General features: G+C 43.9%; 1 protein-coding gene across 1 annotated transcript in view; it reads right to left on the reverse strand.

Moving 5' to 3' along the window:
- CARD14 (caspase recruitment domain family member 14) overlaps window positions 1-21,309 on the reverse strand; it is a 38,587-nt gene that overhangs the window by 1,228 nt on the left and 16,050 nt on the right. Inside the window, exons 8-20 of the mRNA XM_054976835.1 lie at window positions 15,334-15,477; window positions 14,469-14,600; window positions 14,083-14,210; window positions 12,034-12,128; window positions 11,681-11,726; window positions 9,861-10,050; window positions 7,884-8,010; window positions 6,644-6,881; window positions 5,813-5,876; window positions 4,505-4,616; window positions 2,365-2,538; window positions 1,020-1,123; window positions 418-533 (exon numbers count right to left, since the gene is read on the reverse strand). Of these exons, the coding sequence (XP_054832810.1) occupies window positions 418-533; window positions 1,020-1,123; window positions 2,365-2,538; window positions 4,505-4,616; window positions 5,813-5,876; window positions 6,644-6,881; window positions 7,884-8,010; window positions 9,861-10,050; window positions 11,681-11,726; window positions 12,034-12,128; window positions 14,083-14,210; window positions 14,469-14,600; window positions 15,334-15,477 (1,670 nt within the window). The remainder of the gene's footprint in view (window positions 1-417; window positions 534-1,019; window positions 1,124-2,364; window positions 2,539-4,504; window positions 4,617-5,812; window positions 5,877-6,643; window positions 6,882-7,883; window positions 8,011-9,860; window positions 10,051-11,680; window positions 11,727-12,033; window positions 12,129-14,082; window positions 14,211-14,468; window positions 14,601-15,333; window positions 15,478-21,309) is intronic.

The following is a 21,309-nucleotide window of genomic DNA, read 5'->3' on the forward strand; positions in this document are numbered from 1 at the left end:
CGGAAGAAAACAAGTCATGAAACCAGGTCTCCCATGCTTAACTCTGTTTCGAGAAATATAGGCTAGGGAGGAAAAGAGGGTGTAGCATCACCTGAGGCAAAGGACCAAGTTTGCCCTAGGTAGCTCCGTCAAGGAGAAGCTAGAGAAGGCACTATCTATATGGAGGCAATGCCTGTACCTGCCCATTTGGATGACTGGCACAGTTGTTGGCCATCTCCCTTTCAATGAGGTGGTGGGATCACCTACAGTTTATTCCTGTGCCCCCAAATGTAACATCAAATATGTGAAAGTTTACATACCAAACCTATAACACTGACTCATTGAAACTCAGCTCCAAATCATGGCTCTGCCCTGGAATTCTACCACAGTTGGAGAGATGGAGGCTTCACATTTTGGCTTCTGAGCAGCAACGCCTACCTGAATTTCTTGCTGCTCTTCTCACTGATGACGACCAAGATAATGATGGGGTAAATTTCCACAGCCAGCAGTTCTTGCACTTTCTCCAGGCCTATGTCCAGCCAGCCATGAATCTCCTAGAGGTGGTTAAGGAGAGAGTTTGAAGGGCATGCTTGCCTCCCCCCACTGCCCTACCATGCGCAGTACTGGTATTGCAGATGGGTGGGATGGGTATCTAGCACCTTAGACAGGGCTTTTTTTCAGCAGGAATGCAGTGGAACGGAGTTCCAGCACCTCTTGAAAATGGTCACATGGCCGGTGGCCCTGCCCCCTGATCTCCAGACAGAGGGAAGTTTAGATTGCCCTCCGAGCCACTGGAGCAGCGCGGAGGGCAATCTATACACCCCTCTGTCTGGAGATCAGGGGGCAGGGCCACCAGCCATGTGACCATTTTCGCCGAGGGTGATTTAAACTTTAAAAAACTCCCCCCCTTGTTCCAGCTGACCCAAAGTGATGTCATTGTGCGGTCCTGAGTTCCACCACCTCTTTTCCCAGAAAAAAAGCCCTGGCCTTAGAGATAATTGCATTTGCTCCCAAAGGCAAACCTGCCCCATCTCTATTACCTTCTCCATTAGCACTTCCAGAGTCTGGCGTGGAATGCAGCAGCTAGTATTTGTCTCTCTCTTATCAGAGGATGCATCTCTGCTCTGTGTTTCTTTCTGGGGATCTGTAGAAGCAGATTGGTCAAATGGCAAAATGGTGAACTTTTTAAATTAGATTTTTCAAAATGTAAACAGAATATAACACAACATACTTCATGCTCCCAACTACAAAAAGAAGTAGAGGTGTTCTACTAACTTATAAAATACACAAGGAAGCAATTTCTTACTTTATTCCAAAACATTATAAACAATGCCCAACACTCCATACATTTACCTGAACACTGGAAATTATTTCTCTGGGCCCTTTGGGACTGGGTTAATTTATTTAATAAGGCAGTATTTCACACATAGTGGAGCCATTCACCTTTGTAGGAAGGTTCTAACTTTTTTTATTTTGCTGCTGTTGCCAGTTTAGCAGTTGTAAGTAGGCTCAAGACCATTAATCAAAAAAGGTGACATGGCTTTTTGCATAACCCCAGTAGAATAACTTGTGGATCAAGGGGTATATTACAACACAATATTTCATTAACAAACAAAGGTTGAATTTTTGAACATGTCCAAAATATGTTAAAACATCTGCCATAGATGAGCCACATCGCCAAACCTGATCCTAGATAGTTTACATGTAGTCGCTAACCTATAAACAAACTTCTAAAGACATTTTCTTTTAAACCCATAGAAATAAATATAGGTACTGCACTCTTCTCAATCTATCTCAGTTCCTCTGAATCAATATTGATCTGTAAGTCCCTATTTCATTTTTAATGCAACTTAAGCACTTTCTAGATTTAGTAACAAGGAAAATGTCTGATCTGAAAAAAAACCCTACATAATACTGGTTTATCCCCTAATTTTAAAACTACTTTATAGCTCAGAGCCTCGTGAACCATTACCAGATTTTCCATGACATCCAAAATTATTATTCTTCCAAACCTTAAGTTCATCTAGAGTCTGAATTTGCTGTGATTGGTAATTAACTATTTTGGATCTCTTTGACACAGAGATCTGATCAGTGACAGAGCTGTGATGAGAGAAGAGAGAGAAATGAGATGGGGCAAAGGGACCAAAGCTGTGAAGATCTGATGGATAGTGCTTTGGTAAGGCAGCAGCTGTCATGGAAACTGCTCCTCTCCCATTCTGCTAGTCCCACTGGACACCTTAACTTGCCTAATCTTTCATTGAGCCCAGACCGAAAGGTCCACATGGCCCAAGGAGTTGATCACTCACCCCAGCTTATCCAATAATGCCTTTACAGTGTCCCACTGAAAGTACCAACTAGGTTTGCCTAGTCAAAGCTTGGACCTACCTGTTGGACATTTCTCAAAGCTCTTGGACAGACACAGTTTGTCGGCCATGATTCTCCCCAAAAGCGCAGGCACCAAGAGCACTGGGCGTGGCCGGCCAGGCCTACAGGGCTTGACCAGAGTGTAGGGCATCAGTGTGACACAGCTCCTTGCGTGGCGGCTGACCCTGGGACACACTGGAAGAAGAAAAAGGGAAGGGAAAATTAGTACAGAGGAGATCAGCGTCTCATCTGCTGCAAGTCCTTTTGACTCTGTGTTTAGAAATTGGCATTCGGAGGCATCCATCTCAACATCCTGCTGTAGATTTTACAAATAAGGGAATCTGCCTCAAGATTTTCCAGTATCCTTGCAGAGATGCTGTCATGCCTCTGGTGGGGTGAGCCACCTTACGCTGCCACCACTCTGGGATTTCGGGCCCCTTGGGAAGGCCCAGAGTACCCTCCCAACCCTTCTGACCTCCGTAGCTTGGCCAATAAACAGGCGTGAGGACCCAGCACAGTAACAACAAACAAAAGGATTTATTTACAAGGAGGTCAGTTAATATCAAACAAACAAACAAGGTGCATTCGCAACAATAAACCAAAGGCCCTAGCGCAATTGAACTCACTGTCCCTCTGTCTGCCAGGCCTGCCTTCTCACCCTACCTGGAGGAGGGCCTCTCCCCCTAGCAGAAACCTCCTCTGGCCTGCTCCCTGGGAGAAAGAACACAGGCTTTTTTCCTCCCAGACTTATATAGTACTAGCCCCCTGTGTTCTGACTGGCCAAAAAGGGCGCCAAAACGGCCCAGGAGCTCCTAGAAATTGTAGGCAGGCCTACTCCCACTGCTAACAGGCTTTGGAGGCCTTGCTAGGCCTTCCTGGCACAGCCAGATCATGACAGATGCAAAACAAGACAAGTGCTCAGTAGGTGCAGTAGCTGCTGCAGAGGTTAGCGATTAGTTTACCCCCGCCCCCGAAATCTGGCTCTTAAGCTGTGTCCAACCAAGGAAAACAAATGCATCCTTGCATATTCCGTGATATTCCACATGGGGTGGAGGGAAGGCTGCTGCTGTGCCCTGCAGTCAATGGAGTAGAAATTTACAGCAGATGGAAATAAGTGCACAGAAACGAATGCCGTTGTTTTGCCCATATACCCCAATATGGAAACTCCACAATAATTCTGAATCTGGGCAAATGTAAGAAGAGGGCATCAAGAGCCTCTTTATTTTACTGGAGGTAAGAACAGCTTGTTTTGTATCCATAATCACACATGCTAGAGTTGCCAGGTCCCCTTACCCTCCCAGCGAGAGGGGGGACCCGACACTCACCTTCTCTCTTCTCCTTGCATGTGGCTACTCCCGGCACCCAGGGCTCATTTCAAGGGGGAACGCGCAGGAACGCAGTTCTGGCAGTTCCCCAAAGAGGTCACATCAGGTGGCCCCGCTCACCTGACTCTTGACCATTTGGGGCCCGTTTCAGCCTGGATTGGGGCCGAAACGGCTCAGATCGGTCCTCTGACGGGTGGTGGTGGATTACTCTCCCACTCAGCAACGGCCCGATCCTGACCATTTGGGGCCTCTTTTCAGCCATTTTCAGCCCCTTTTTGCCATTTTGGGCCCAATTTGAGCCCTGAATGGCCAGGACTGGGTCCAAAACAGCCAGGATAGGTGATGTCAGGGGGTGTGGCATATGCAAATCAGTTATGCTAATGACACACTTCCTGTGATGGCAAGGGGCATGGCACATGTTAATGGGTTATGCTAATGAGTTCCTCCAGCTCTTTTTCTACACAATGATCCCTGCTGGCACCAATGTGATAACAACAAAGTGCAGGAGTGCTCCTGCATCTGGCACAATAACGTCACTTCCGGAAGTGATGATGTCACGTCTGATGAGAGCGCACGCGCTGCTCATGTTTCCAGGCTGCCTGCTGGTGGCGGGCAATCTCTGAGTGGCTGAAAATCTCCTGCCAGTCACCAGTGATCAGGTAAAGCAGCAAGCACCTGGGATCCCGAGCTCACACCCACCAGTTTCCAGAGAAATAAGCCAGGCACACTGTTCTTGAGCAGACTAACTCTAGGATGATTCTCTTGTACACAACCTCATCACCGAAGAACATTGAGAATATCTCATAGCAACATAAACAATCCCAGCTTGAACTCACCATCTGGCTTGCTGGAGTCCAATGGGCTGCAGTCCATGGATGACCAGAGCGGGTTAATCTTCTTATTGTCTGTGCTAACAATACGCACCAACTTGGGCTGTGCTCCAGAATTCTACAGGCAGAAAGAATGACCTCTGAATGTAGACCTGACTTGGGAGTTACGGTTCAACAATCTATGTTCAGTGAACCAGTTGCTCTATGTGGTCACAATGAAAAGACACCATTGGAAGCAACTAATATCCCAATATCTTGCTACAGGGGCACAATAGCATTGGTTGATAAAACTGTATCAAGGAGACATCTCCCTTCTTTGGAAATGCATCTTCCCTTCTGCCATCTTCTCCAAGCTTTGGAACAAAACACCCATCTTGACCCTTGGAGCAATGTGTGCTATGTTACTGGCGACCCCAGTTAACAATCCAAACTGATGCCTTGTAAATTTAGCTTCGTTGACAATACAGGATCACCAGAAAGTAAGCTGGAAGAGGACTGGAGCAGATGACACCCTGGCCGACCCTGCATGATCAACTAAGATATTTGGTTAACAGAGTTGGTAGAGATTAAACTAAGCAACCCTGGGTTGGATCCAGCAGGGAGTGCACTTGTGCAGACAGAAAGCTCTTCTGAGCGCATTGGAGGAGACATGCTTTCCATAGATTCCCACTTGAGATGCAGCCATTCGTGCTGCATCCCACACTGTTTGTAAGGGTTCTCTAACCATCAGCTTTTAGGGTGGCATGGGGTACTACAGAAATCTGGAAGTGAAAAGTTCTCTTACACTTGCAGGTCTTAGGATTTCAACCTCTGTGTTTGCTCCACATCTACCTGTCCACTGGCTTTGCTTTTAATGTATTGCTGTCACAGGTTTGCCACCTTTGGAATTCTGACACAGGGCAAAGGGCGCAAGTACATAATGTCTGCCATGGAAGGCCAGGGCAACCAGTAAATATCAGAGAGTGAGGTTAATGCATAACTCAGCATTTCAGGCAGAATCTCTGTTTAACAGGATGCCTTTTAAAATGAACACACTGATTAAAAATATTTTCTTGCATACACACAACTTACCTTCAGTGATGCAGTGTGAATCCTTGTGTTGCAGTGGTAACAGCTGCTGAAGCAATGTTATTAAAAATCTGTACAGCCAATCAAATTTCCTATGGCCAATTACCTGCTGGGTAAAAGTCCCGCACGCTTCCTAAAAACATTTGGGCCCACCATTTTGGGGATCCCATGGGGATCCACTATGTTGGGGATCCCATGGGGACAAACATAGTGATTCCTTACTAAAGATGTGCTATAGGATCCTACCTTGCCAGAAACTGTGCTCTTCTGTGCCAGCTCCTGTATTAGAGAAATGAGTTGTTGCTGAGCCCTAGAGTAGGGAAAAGGGGACAGGAATATATTAAGCAGAAGGAGCAGCCATATTCCAGACGGCCCCCTGCCTCGCGAAACGTCGCGCGTCGTCGCGCATCGTTGCGCAGAAAACGCGAAATATCGCGTTTTCTCGCGTGAGTTTTGCGCGACGTCGCGCAAAACTCGCGCGAGAAAACGCGATATTTCGCGTTTTCTGCGCGACGACGCGCAACGTTTCGCAAGGCAGGGGGCCGTCTGGAATCGGCCATAGGCTGTCCCCTTTGGCCATCAAACTACATAAAAACAACCGGTTCAAGATAGGCAAGTCTGAGTCTGCTGCTCCCTTCAGGCCTGGTCAAGTCATGGCACTTACCAACCGAATCTGGGACTATTCTATAACGGAGAAAATAGCAGATCGCCTAGATTGTTATGAGAACCAGAACTAGAGATCTTGCTTTATGGAACAACGGCTCCTGATCCTAGAACACCTATCAACAAACGAAATGGCGATACAAGCAGCTACCAAAGATGAACTCTATCAAACGTTGATATACTAATAAAGAGGAGACGACAAGATCAGCCTGACAAACACAATATCCGGTTAAACGCAGATTGGACTAGAACAATGTCTACTTTAAAACTTAAGTAATAGTTGACGGTTGTAAATAGTTGGATAATTTGTTGAGAATTTGTTGTTGTGTTTTTGTATTCCTTTGTTGTTATATCCCTTTTTATAAAAATTAAATAAAAAATTGTAAATTGAAAAAAAAGAGTCATGGTCCTTACTGGCAGTAGTTGGGGATAATGCCAGCATCCATATCCTTCATGGTACAGGCGTTCACCCGACAGGCGCTCCATCGGGTTTGGCCCTGGTACACAGTATCAGTAACATGCAGAATGTCATGGCACCCCACTGGAAGATCACCAGCCAACTGCCTCTCGAGGCAAAGGTTGGACCGAATGTAGAAAGAGTCGCCAGATGTTACCAGCTTGGCGTTCAGGTCGCTCAGCAGCTTCTTATAACCTGTTTGAACAGACAGTATAAGGAATTGTGTGCGTGTGTGTATACGTATAGCCGAAGCATAGGCTGGAATGCAATCGGGAAAGGGCACAGCAGCAATTACTTCCTCAACAACAGTCTGGCTGCCCCTACTCATGAGTGTCCAATCCAGGCCAAAGTCTTTCAATGCTTGAAATGGAAATTGAAATGTCATCCCTTCTGGCATTAATTAACATGAGGTACAGTCGAAGTTCTCATTGAAACGCTATTTTACACCTTCTATTTGCTCCAATGGGCATTTACTTCCCATAAGACTCTACCTATGGGTCAGGTCCATGGGTCTTCCAATCAGCTGCTTTTCCATGTTTTATGACACTACTTTCTTGGAAGATACCACTGATCACTGGTGATCTTTTTATTTATTTAATTTATTTATTTATAGTCCACCTTTCTCACTGAGACTCAAGGCGGATTACACAGTGTGAGATGAGTACAATTTCAAGGACATTTCCGGAAACAATGCCATAGAGTAAACAGACACAATTTTACAAAGATATATCATCAGTAAGAATCCCATACAGAGTTGAAGAAATGCTGAAACAGAGCAGAAGCAACTCTAGGGCTGACACAGGAGCATATGAAGCAGAAGTAGCTCATAGGAGCACATATTTAAGACAACAGGTAGTACGTAAGGTAACATAGGGCCAAACTACAAGTGACGCCTGACACTAGTTGGACACTTGTCAGCTTCCCTCAAGTTTTGGCGGGAAATGTAGGCAGCTTGGTGGAATGTTGGACAAGTGACAGTTGAAAAGTCCCTTGGACAGCAGTCAGAGAGCGAAGCTGCGAGACCAGGATGCCTACATTTCCCATCAAAACTTGAGGGAACTGACAAGTGTCCAACCTGTGTCAGGCGTCACTTGTAGCTTGGCCCATAGTGGTGAAGTCTGGCATCATTAACTCATTCGCGAAGTTGTCTTTCCAGCCAGGAAGAAAGAAAAATCTGAAGTAGGTAGGTTTCCTTACCCTCCATGTTGGGCCTCACAGACAGGCAGCAGAAACCATTCACCCTCTCCAAGACCCAAAGGGCCTCCTCAAGAGTTGCATCTTCCAAGACAGCCTTGAACCCTGGCTCCATCACTCCATAGTCCACCTACAGATGGTTCAAGATTCAGAAGGGAAACAATCTGAGCCTTAATAATAAAAGGCTTACCTGAGGAGTAGGATGGGATCGGAGAGAGGTACTGGGGTGGGGTCATTACAGTCTGGCCAGTTTGGGGCGCAGGGAAGTCCTTTACCAGACTTAGATTGGAATTATGCTTTTATGTAAGTACCTAATGCCCTCCCAGTTTGGCAGAAGAAAGAGACACTGCATTGGTTACCAGTAGAGTACTGAATCAGATTCAAGGTCTTGGTACTTACCTATAAAGCCCTATGCAGAGTGGGACCTGTGTATCTGCGGTACTGCCTCTCCCCATATGCACCCCAGAGGATGCTCCAATCAGGAGATAAACAATTACTAGTGGTCCCTGGTCTCAGGGAGGCCTTTTCAGTCGTGGCTCCAACCTGGTGGAACGTTCTGTCAAATGAGACCAGGGCCCAGCAGGATCTACTATCCTTCCACCGGGCCTGTAAGATGGAGCTGTTCCACCAGGCGTATGGTCAGGGCTGAGTCGGGCCCCCATCGGCCGAATAGAGGACATTGAGTCCCCCCCCTGTATAGAACCATCCACCATCTAACGGTTGCTCTGCTGAATGTGAACTATTGATTGATGGGTAACAGCAATTGATTCTTTTGGTGCTGCCTTATATAGATTTTTTAAATACTTAAATATTTATTATTGTTTTAAGTGATCTTCAGTGTATCTAATGTAAATTATTATTGTGTGTTTTAGATGTATGTGATCCGCCCTGAGCCTGTAGGCTGTGGGAAGAGCGGAAGACAAATTGAATTAAATAAATAAAAATAAATAAATCAAAGCTCCTGTAGGGGGCAGCAGAAGCTATGTGGAATGATTTGAATTGTATTCCCGATTTGAACACATGGGCCAATGACCCACAGCAATTTCTTCTTTTTAGCTTTTGAGCAAGAATTAAGGTAATGTGTGTTGCTAAATTCTAAAGGTAACGCAACAGACTTTCCTGGAAATGTCTCGTGCCAGACAGTTCATGATGTCTGCTGCTTGCGGCTTTCACCCTGATCACACTTCCCACACTAGGGCTGAGACTTTCCAGAAGGTGGCTTTTGTGCCTTTCTGGAAGCCATCATTAATTTCTTTTTCACAATACAGACAAAACATGCACAAAATGTGCTTCCAATGCAGGGGAATCTGAATTCTCCGACACAGAACTGAATTGCCAAGGGATTTCTTCCTCCAGCAAGTAAAATCACTGTGCCCATTCCTGATGAGGGGTGGTAGTAGTAGTAGTAGTAGTAGTAGTAGTAGTAGTAGTAGTAGTAGTAGTAGTAGTAGTAGTAGTAACAGTTCTGGATATTCTGGATAGGTTAGCCCACTCGGAGTGGTGAACGAAGTCAGTGTTATTATTACTCCCACAATGCAGCTGGGGAGCTGGGGCTGAGAGGAGTGGCTTACCCAAGGCCCCCTGCTGAGCCCATGGCAGTAGTGGGATTCGAACCAGCGGAGTGCCACATCACATCCTAACTGCTTAACCACCTATTGGATGTCACTGGCAGGAAGCACTGGTAGTATGTTTCCTGCCAATCCACATCATTTTGAATGCCCTTGCTTTTTCCATCTTTTCTTTTAAGGCAGTGCCCTCCTCTATCCAGTAGTATATTCCTGAGTGGTCAAGAAATATACTACAATGGTCATACCCCGCAGCAAGGCTCTGCCGCTGCCTGGGAATGGACTAGAAGGATGTGGCTGAAGATTGTAAAGTATATGGGAGAAAGATTCTATCTCCATAGGAAAAAGATACGGTCTAGGAAAGGCCTGTGGAGATATAGCAGAGACTGTGCATGCAAAGAGCTCAGGATCTTACCAGAACGATTTGTTGGCCTGGCGATAAGGACATCTCATCAGCAGGAGAACCGAGCGTGACTTGGTGAATGAAGATACCCGTCTGATTGCCTCCAATGACGCTGATCTGTTCCAGCAGAGCATTGGCTTGGAAAGCAATGGTGGTGATGCGGCTTGTGAAGCGCTGTGCAAGCCGCCGGCGCATGGGTACACTGGGGAGAGACGAAACAGCAAGAAGGGTGGTGTAAGGCTTCTGTTCTGGCTTCTTCCATATGTACTTTTTGCCCGTTCATTATGTGAATTCTTATGCAAAAATCAAAAGATACCTAGCTGAAGGAAAGATATTATGGACCTGAAGTTTTGATCACTAGAAGCTGCATTATGGAGACAATGCCCAGAATTCTGTGTTGGGTTATGAATAGGTAAAAATCATGCTGTATTTTAAACAATGCATTTGGAGAAAGATGAAGAATTGCCACCGGCTTTTGGAATCTTTAGTCAAGTTCCTCATCCAGACAATGGTGTGAAATATACTCCTCCTAGCCATGAAAAACGGTGCACCGATGTTGCAATGATGGTAAACTAAGCAAGGCAAGGAGCTGCGATGCTAAACTGCGTCAGCATACCAACACCAAATTGACCATCTCACTTCCTGCCTTGACTCCGCCCGTACCCAACCATGCTCATCCCTGCCGCTTGCCTTCAGACAGATTTCCTGGCGAAATCATTTCAGTTTACCCTCAACATCACTTGCACCTTGTTGCTGCTGTTGCACCTTGTTGCAGTTTGTGACTGCAGCTTATCACATCCTTGGTCTTTTTGTTTTATTTATTTATTTATTATTTATTTATTTATTTATTTATTTATTTATTTATTTATTTATGTTATATATAGTCCGCCTTTCTCACTGAGACTCAAGGCGGATTACACAGTGTGAGATTAGTACAATCAGTAGCAGGGACATTTCCATACAGTGTCCGGGACATTTTCATAAACAATGCCATAGAGTAAATAGATAGCAAGGATCTAATATCGAGTTGAAGAAATGCTGAAACAGAACATAATCAATTCTAGGACTGACATTAGACTACATGAAGCACCGGTAGTACATAGGAGTACATATTTAAAGCAACAGATAATATGGAAGGCAACATAGTGGTGAGGTCTACGGTCTCTAACTCATTAGCGAAGCAGCTGAGATCCCCCCCTCCCTACAATATAGCCCTCCTATCTGAGTAAAAAGCCTTTTTGAATAATTCGGTTTTGTATCATTTGCAGAAAGCCAGGAGAGTGAAGGGTCTCCTGACTTCCTCAGGCAGGCCATTCCACAGGACAGGGGCCACCACAGAGAAATCCTTTGTACGGACTGCGGTTGATTTCGCTCCTGTGCAGGGCGGCACCTGCAGGAGACCCTGTTCAGATGAGCAAAGCTGCTGTGGAGGAACATGTGGAGGGAGCCGGTCCTGTAGGTATGCCAGGCCAAAGCCATGAAGAGCTTTGTATGTGATAACCAATACCTTGAATTGAGCACGGTAACTGACAGGTAGCCAGTGGAGCCACTGTAGGATGGGAGTGATGTTCATACTCCTGCTCGTTCCTGCTAACAGTCGAGCTGCAACATTTTGCACCAATTGGAGCCTCCTAGTTAACTTAGATGGGAGACCAATGTATAGTGCATTACAACGGTCAAGTTTTGATGTTACCATAGCATGGAAACAGGGTGTTTTGTCCCTGTGGCAGAGGTTTCTGTTGAGGCAAACCACACACCAAGCCCACACCACAGACTTGGGCCTGTGGATTCTTCTGACGAAAGCTGCCAATGGTCTGGTACTTAACATTTACCTCTCTGAGATGCAGGGATCCATGTGGAGCCACTGGGAGATGCCATCTGTTAACAGAGGAACATTTGATCAAACAGGAGCAAAGGGGCCACTTGTTTATCTCCCACCCAAACGTGAACATAATGGGCAAAACTATCCACCCACTGGATATCCACTACATTAATTGTAGGTATCATTTTTCAAGTGGAAGTCATACTTATATTCCTTTTGGAATCAAATCTTCCATTTTAGGTCAAAGTGTTGTCAGTCTGGCCTGAGCCGTGATGACATCAGACAAGATAAACTATACCAGTACAATTTCTCAGAGTGTTCTTTCTTTTTTCCACAGAGTAATAAACAGGAGAAAAAGCTCACCCTCTTTCCCCACCATTTCATATTCAGAAGCAAGATTCTCCACTTTCTCCTCAGAGAGAAAAGCAAAATCCTCCTCCAAAAACTCCTGGGAACTGCTACAGAAAACATAAGTGAGGGGAAAACAAAAGTGCATCAACTGAGAGAGAACATCCAATCCGAATCGACCCTTACCCTGGAGTAGATCAAGGCATCTACTCCATACAGCAGATTCCTCAGGGACATAAATTCCCTTTCTCCATTCTTGATTTTTATGTTGTCCAAAAATAGAGCTACGGTTCAGTTGTTCACATCTGGTGTGAAAATGTCTAAGGCCAACACTAAATTCATCCCTCCTTCAGAAACACCCTTTAGCCAAAAAAAAAAGGAAAAAAACAATGAAAGGAAAAGGAAAGATAGGAAAAGAGAAAAGAAAAAGCCCTGGCCAGCTCTTTAACTCTGGCAAGAACGGGAGCCCAATGAGCTGTGGAATCAAATAAGGAACGATCCTAGTGCTAGGATACATTATCTGTCCCTTTGCTGAGAAGAAGGCTTCAGAGGGGAAAGAGAGGGTGTGTGGATAAAAAACGGGACGAGGCTTTGGGAAGCTACCCCCCCCCAAACATTGTTTGAATGCCCTTGGGCAGTTTATTCCCTTTCAGCCTATGTTCCCCTTGTGTAACTGGGGTAACAATAATCTGCCAGGGCTGTTACAATAGAAACAATGATGATGTTTTGCAAAATTACTATATTAATCATTAAAACGAGTAATCCTTCCCCCTCACCTTGCATTTTACAGGTTCCTCAGCTGAAGCTGGAACAGATTCATATATATATTCAGTGGAATTAGAAGTATGCAAAATAGAAACTGTGGCTCAGAATCTGGTGGTAAGCAGGCCCCCGTGTACACGTTTCTAGCCCTAATGGCTGTGAAGGACATATACAAAATACATTTCATCAGGGTTTAGAAAGACTCCAGAAGGAATCGTTATGGGATTCCCAGTGGTAAAGAGGAAGGGAATCTGTATACACCTGCTGGCCAGTAACTCAGCCTAAGGAGGAGACTAAATGGAAATCGGCAGAACCATGTTCACTGCCCTGAGTTCTTGGAGGAAGGACAGGACAGAAGTGCACTAAATAACTCACGCGGGCAAAGAATGTGCTCATGTGGGTCTCAGGTGCCCTAAACCCTGGTACATTTTCTCCTTTCATGTAAACTCTATGGCAGTTTAAGCACTTATTTGAGAGCCTCCATTCTAGCAGCACTTCCTAGCTGTTCAGACAACTACCATATACTCAGAGCCAAGTTAGAAATGACAAATTACACTTGTATGGGAAGTGAACAAACTCACATCCATTCCTCCCTGTTCACTTGCACTCCACTTGCACTCCACTCAATCACTGATCGAGTGGGCTGCAAGAGGAGTGCAAGTGAACAGGGAGGAATACACGTGAGTCTGTTCACTTGCCGGGCAAGTGTAATTCGTCACTTGTAGCTTGACCCTCAGTCTCCTCAGTGGGAATGAAAACTAGTCCTCTTGCTTTAGCTAATTATTTCTTGTTCACTTTAAAAATCTCAATTAATGCCATGTTCTTAGCCTTGGAATAACCAGACAGTAAACCTGATGACTGACTTGAAGTCTTTATCTATGCTACTTTTTTAAAAAAATGTATGTTTCTCTTGAAGTCTTTATCTATGCTACTTTTAAAAAAATTGTTTCTCTTTCCTTTTATCTTTTAAAATGCTGGGTCTTTTCTTGTGAATTTTAACCTAGCCTTTCTTATATTGTTTAAAAGTCAGTGTGTTATACTGGCTTTTCGAATGAATGGATGCACTAAATAAACACACATACTTCCCTATCCCAACTTCCTATTCAAATTATGAATAAAATTTGGAATCAGTTAGCACCACAAAGTCGGTACCTCTAGATATGCCTGCTGTGAATCATTCATTTGTGTAGCAAAATGTTGAATTCTTTGCATGCAGAAGCACACATTTTACACTTCCTTGGGCTTAGATGGGAACAAGCAGTGCTCAGCTGCACGTGCTTTGGGATGTTCCAGCATACTCACCTTCTGGAAAAGAAACTCTCTTGCATGGCTCTCCTCTGTAGCGAATCCTTGCAAGGTGGCACGGGGCTGCAGGAGCGGAAGCTCTCAGCTAGCTCTTGACTTGACCGGCTGCTTAAATCTGACGAGTGCTGCAAAAAAAAAGGAAGGAGGTGAGCCATAAGAACACCCCAATATGATCTGGGCCAAATTCTTTCAGGCTCAGCTAGGAATAAAGTAATACCCTCGTCCCTGGGTTCTATATGCCAAACAGCAGAGCATTGCAGGAGAGGGCTCTAAGCTCTCACTGGGTCACACAGCATGTGGACAGAATCCTGAAATATTTTACACTGATTTGCAATTAGAAAGAAAAAGTCTAAAGAGTTCAGAAGAGGGAAGGGGCTATATACCTCAGATATGCTCAAGAGGCTGTCCTGGTTCTCGTCCTGGAGGCAGATGGCATGCATGCGCACGAGCCGCTGCTTCCTCTTTGGACAGTGCTCCCTGGACTCTGAGCAGGACAGCCCATTCCCCGGAACCTGCTAAGAAAACATACAGAGACGGCACTCAGAAGACTGCCTTTACTCACAAAACACCAAACAGCACAAGGACAGTCATGCAAAAAAAAAAAAGACAGGAAGGAGCAGTTCCATAGCTCTATGCAACAGTCACTTCTCTCCTATAGCAGCCATTTTTTGGGACCCCAGACATCGGGATGCTGCCTGTTGCATCTCTGCATGATTGATTTGTTGCTGTGGCCTTGCTTTCTTCCAACAGGCCTCCACTGATTTTGTGATTCTCTGCATTGAGTATGGTTGGATCCCTCAGTTATTTGTGATGCAGACAGAGGAGGAGGCTACCTCCTTCCCAGGTCCTGTGCTAGGCTTCACTCCTTCCAGTCAAGAAGCACATCTAGAATGATGACTCATGCAGAAACACAGGGGGTGCACTCCACTGCAGGTGGGTGGTTTGCTCAAAATGGAAGCTTTTTTGGAATACAAGGATGCATGTCACTACTTACAAATTTAGAAAGAAAAGTTGCCTTGATTATTAAGAAATGAAAAAGACTGCACAGTTTAAAGTAGCAGGAAATAAAAGAAAAATGAAGGGCTTGGATGAGAAAACCCAGACAAGGACACATCACAGACCATGACAAAATCCAAGCAAGATCCCATCTGGATCTCTGGCAAGCTCTGCTAGAAGAGTTAAGAAGCACGTTGGTCCCTGGCTCTGCAATGCCATCTCTATGGCCCCCTCTCCTTTCCCACACCTCACCATCCAGGCTGAGCCGCTCAGGCCCACCTGCTTCCGGAATTCCCAGATCTGTTCAGTGAGCTCAAAGACTTTGCGGCGGAGGGAATCTTTCTCAAAGAGACTGTGAGAAATTTCCGCCTGGGCAGCATCCCTCGCAATGTAAGCCTGGGGGAGAAGGTCAGAAATATATTGCAAACGAGATGACAGACAGGAAGCAAATCAGTATCAAAACAAATAAATAAATATTGCAAGTAGCAGTATAAAATGCGCAAATAAAGCGAACGCCTTCCTTTCTCAAGATGACTGGATGCCAAAATATGTGGGCTGTCAATCAGGGAAGATGAACATACAAAGTTGGTTTAGGCAGAGTCAGACGACTGAACTATCAAGGTCAGTACTGCATACTCTGGCTAGCAGCAGCTCTTCAGGGTGTCATGTTGTTTCCGGTCTTTTCCATTACCTATTGCTACCTGATCCTTTGAACTGGAAATGCCAGAGATTGGATCCAGGGCTTTCTGCGTGCAAAGTAGGTGCTCTACTACTGAGCCGCCACGGTCCCTCCCTAGACCAATTCAAAATACAATAACTGCCTGGGAAGCATCAAACACCTCCAGCGAATAGGTTTTCTTGTTGTAAGCAAACATATTATGTGCATTCTTGATGGAGGGGGCAAAGGGAGTCTTTCATTGGGGGCCATGACAGCTCTCAGCAGCACTGACTGCACATATCTTTAACCATTAGATTGAAGACACCTTCCGTAATCTCACTGTTTGCAACAGATCCTGAGCCCCAGTGCTTGACTCTATACTATCAGGTATTGTTTGATGAAGGATTTGTACAGGGCTTTTTTTTCTGGGAAAAGAGGAGGTGGAACGCAGTGGGTTTCCCTCGGAGAAAATGGTCACATGGCTGGAGGCCCCGCCCCCTGATCTCCAGACAGAGGGGAGTTTAGATTGCCTCGGCGCGCGGAGAGCAATCTAAACTCCCCTCTGTCTGGGACTTCCGGTTTGGGATCCATGGAGGTCTAACGCAGCTCTAACTCTGGAGCTGACCGGGCTGCCGTTTCAGTGGCCGGCAGGGCAAATCTAGCCCGCGGCCACCTGCTCCCAGGCGGGGAACAGGCAAAGAACGCTCAAGCACCTCAGGGCGCGTTGATCTCGGGCGAAAGGGGGTTCTGCGCTAAGGATTCTCTCTCGTCCCTTGAGGTCCCACCCTATAACAGGTCGGCATAAATCTCTGCGGCAGATCCGGGGCCAGTGCGGCTGGCATAAGATCTTCATGCCCAAGCTTCAGCAGGGGAAAGTAATTTTGGAAGAGAATTTGAAATCGAAGCAGTGATTACAACCAAGAAAGACGCTTGAAAAGGTAAAGATCACTATCTCTCAAATCGGGACAGATTGCTTAAAGTAACGAGGCTTTAAAGTGAACTATTAAACTGCAACAGATGGATTATATTGAGGAAAAGATCCGGCAAGAATTAGATCAGAAAAAGGACTAAGTTGAACGAAGTTATTGAAGAAAATAGACAATTGTTTACCATACCTGTGGTTATAAAGTGATAGTAGGCTGTGAGAAAACTTTTATCATCGCGAGAGCTGCAGTGGAGAGTCGGCAAACAGGAAGTGCGTAACAGTGATAGAGCTGTTCCAGAGAGACAGTCCTTATTGGAGGACAGGAAGAAGGGAACCACCATTTTTGAAAAGGGAAGGGCATTGACTTCAACAGAAGCGGAAGTAGGACATCTTGGATTACAAAAAGACCATAGAAAAACCATAGAGAAAAGACGCCCGACATTTTGGATTTTGTAAACGTTTCCTGTTTATTTTAAGAACCGGGGCATTTAAATTACTTTAAAGGGACATTAATCTAGACGCCACGGAGTTAAGGAAACGTGCAGACTCGTGGGAGCGAGGTAAATCAAGCCCCACGATGTCGAAGAAAGAGTGGCAAACAGCCATTGAGAACCTGGATAAAAAATTTATGGAAATGTTAAAGGAATTGAAGGAAACAAAACAGGAGTTGGTGAGAGAAGTCAAAGAGGTTAAAGAGACAGTAAAAAATGAACTGGCGGAGGTGAAGAAGGGAATGGAAACAATACAAACCGACCTACAGGCAGCGCAGCAGAAAGTTAACGTTGTGGAGAAAGCGATGGAGAATCTTACTGAGACGCAACGAACGGACATGAGAGTGATGAGGGGAAGGATGGCAGTTGCGGAGAGTAAATATATGGAGAAACAGCTGAGGTTTTGAGGCTTGCCGGAGGTAGAGGCAAAGACAGCACAAGAACAGGTGACTGAAGTGTTAGCTGAATACCTGGGAAAGGAGGAGGAGGAAGTTGTGGCTATCCTAGATGTGGTGTACCGAATAAATTCCAGATTTGCGGCCCAGAGGAAAATACCAAGGGATGTGATTGTGCAATTTACGACAAGGAATATAAGAGAAATGATAGTGAGTAAACAATTCCAAGATCCATTGGTAGTCGATGGCAAGACGATTATCATCATGAAGGAGTTACCCAGATCGGTGTTGCTTGATCGGAAAAAATACAAAGTGCTCGTTCAGAACTTGAAAGACATGAAAATAAGATACAGATGGGAATTACCGGAAGGGATATCCTTTGAATTTGGAGGAATGAAAAAGCGTATCAGATCTGAATTTGAGATGGAAAAGTTTATGAGGGACAATGAAACGGACTTACCAACAACAAGGTTATGAATATGGAGTGTAAAGTTTTATCTTGGAATGTAAATGGACTTAATTCACCTAAAAAGAGAAAAAGTACTTTCCACTGGCTACTAAAACAAAAATGTGATATTGTATGTTTGCAGGAGACCCATATCAGAAATCAGGATGTTAAATATCTTAAAGTGAGTAAACTGGGCACGGATTTTGTAGCGGCCTCAAAAAAGAAAAAAAAGGGAGTGGTATTATATAAAGGAAGAGCTACAGCCGAAATTAATGATCAGAGACGTGGAAGCCAGATTTATAGCAGTGGAATGTACATGGAATTTTTAAAAAGTGCTGGTAATTGGAATTTATGCACCAAATGGCACCAAAGAGAGCTTCTTTGAGGATTTAAGGAAGCAATTAGATGAATTTTCATATGATCAGATAATCCTTGCAGGAGACTTCAATGGAATTACAAACTTGGAACATGACAAAAAATCAGTAACTGCACAAAAGAAAAAAGGACTTTTACCAAAGACGTTTTTCGCACTAGTGCAACAGGAAACTTTGGAAGATGTGTGGAGAACGCGGAATCCCACAAGCAGACAGTACACATTTTTTTCTGCAAGACATTCTACTCTATCACGTATTGATATGATCTGGGCCTCAAAGGACTTAGTGCTTTGGACTAAGGACGTTGAAATAATGCCTATGGTGGCCTCAGATCACAATCCAATTATGTGGAAGTTTGGGAAAAGAACCAAGAGGAAAGGATGGAGAATAAATGAGGATTTGTTACAGGAGGGAGAAAATATGGAGATGCTGAGAAGGGAAACTAAGTTCTTCATACAACACAACATGAATCGAGAAGTACCAACCAACAAGGTTTGGGATGCATACAAAGCAGTAATCAGAGGTATACTAATGGACTCAAATGGAAGAGATCGAAAGAAAAGAGAGGAGAAGAGACAAGAGATTATGGAGAAAATAAAAGCCAAGGAAATACAATTAAAGAAAAGACCAGGGAAAAAGAAAATTTATCAGGATATTAAAATACTTCAAGAGCAATTGACGGCAATGAATAATAGAGAATTGGAATGGAATTTGAAAAGAATGAACCAAAAGTCGTTTGAAGGTGCAAATAAACCTGGGAAGTATTTGGCATGGCAACTGAAGAAGAGAAAAGAAAAAAAGATAATAAATAAAATATGTGAGGACAATAAAGTGTATCAGGAACAGACTGCTATTAGTAGAGCCTTTTACAAATTTTATGCCAAACTGTATGGGAAAAAAGAAGTGAATAAAGACTCAATAGCAAAATATTTGGGAAAAGTAAAACTCCCAGTAATTTCGGAAGATTGGAGAGCTAAATTAAATTGTGAAATAAAAGAGGAAGAGATAAGGAAAGCAATACAATCAACAAATTTGGGGAAAGCGCCAGGGCCTGATGGACTTACAGCCAAATTTTATAAGGTAATGGCCAATGAACTGGCGCCACTTTTAAAAGAGGTGATCAATGGTGTTTTGAGAGATCAAGGAATTCCAGATACCTGGAGTGAAGCTAATATATCATTGATCCCCAAAGAAGGACAGGACTTGACTAACGTTAAAAACTATAGACCTATTTCCTTACTTAACAATGACTACAAGATCTTTGCGAAGATCTTGGCAGAGAGACTAAAGGGATGGCTAGCCGAGGTTATTGGGGAAGAACAAGCAGGCTTTTTACCAAACAGACAGATTAGAGACAACTTAAGGACAGTGATAAATGCTATTGAGTATTATGATAGGCGTTGTGATAAGGAGGTTGGCTTCTTCTTTGTAGACGCGGAAAAAGCATTTGACAATTTGAACTGGGACTTTATGTTTGCCACTATGGAACAGCTACAAATGGGAGAAAGATTCATAAGAGCAGTTAAAGAAATTTATAGAGACCAAAGTGCAGCAATTGTGGTGAACAATGAGGCGACTAAGAAACTGACTATAGGTAAAGGTACAAGACAAGGTTGCCCGTTGTCTCCGCTGTTGTTTATTTTGGTATTGGAAATTTTGATGATACAGATACGAGAAGACAATGCAATCCGTGGAATAAAGATAAAGGACTTTTCCTATAAGGTCAGAGCATTTGCAGACGACATAATGTTAATCGTGGAAGATCCAATCGAAAACATGCCTATGGTAATGGATAAAATTAAAGAGTTTGGAGAGTTGGCGGGTTTTTATGTAAATAAAAAAAAATCAAAGATTTTATGTAAGAATATGACTAAACAAAAACAACAGTTATTAATGGAAATAACTGATTGTGAAGTAACAAGTAAGGTAAAATATTTGGGAATTGAATTGACTGCAAAAAATATAGATCTATTCAAGAATAACTATGAGAAACTATGGACTCAAATAGAGCAAGATCTGATTAAGTGGAATAGGCTGAATTTGTCATGGCTGGGAAGAATTGCAGCAGTCAAGATGAATGTTCTGCCAAGAGTGATGTTTCTGTTACAGACAATACCAATTATCCGGGACTCTAAACAATTTGAAAAGTGGCAGAGGAAAATATCGGAGTTTGTGTGGGCAGGCAGGAAACCTAGGGTGAAAGTGAAAGTGTTGCAGGACTCAAAAGAAAGGGGTGGAATGCAACTGCCCAATCTGAGACTTTATCATGATGCAATCTGTTTGGTATGGTTGAAAGAGTGGATAACACTGAAAAATCGCAAACTACTGGCCTTAGAGGGATATAAAAAATTGTTCGGTTGGCATGGATATTTATGGTATGATAAAGTGAAAGCAGATTCTATGTTTTTGCACCATTATATTCGGAGAAGCCTCTTCACAGTTTGGAAAAAACATAAAGATTACCTACAGGAAGGAACTCCCTCCTGGGTGGTTCCATACGAAGCAATTGATCCAAGAACGGTTGATAATGAACAACAGTGTTTAACGTATAAGGAGATAACTCAAATAGAATTTTCTAAAATAAGAATGAGGACACAACAAGAGTTGTCCCCAAACTACAATTGGTTTCAATATAGACAAATTAGAGATCTTTATCACTCGGACTGTGCGAAGGGAGGAATAAGAATGGAGAATTCAGAATTAGAGAAAGTAATTTTACAAGAAGATAAAAAGGAAATTTCAAAGGTTTATAAAGTACTGTTAAAATGGTACACTGAAGATGAGGTAGTCAAAGTGCAAATGGTGAAGTGGGCTATAAATTTTAACAAAGAAATAACAATGGAGGCATGGGAATACTTGTGGAAAAATACTTTGAAGATTACGACATGTACTAATATTAAAGAGAATGTTTATAAAATGATCTACCGTTGGTATCTG

This window comes from Eublepharis macularius, chromosome 4 (genome assembly GCF_028583425.1).
Source record: "Eublepharis macularius isolate TG4126 chromosome 4, MPM_Emac_v1.0, whole genome shotgun sequence".
NCBI classification, from domain to species: domain Eukaryota; kingdom Metazoa; phylum Chordata; class Lepidosauria; order Squamata; family Eublepharidae; genus Eublepharis; species Eublepharis macularius.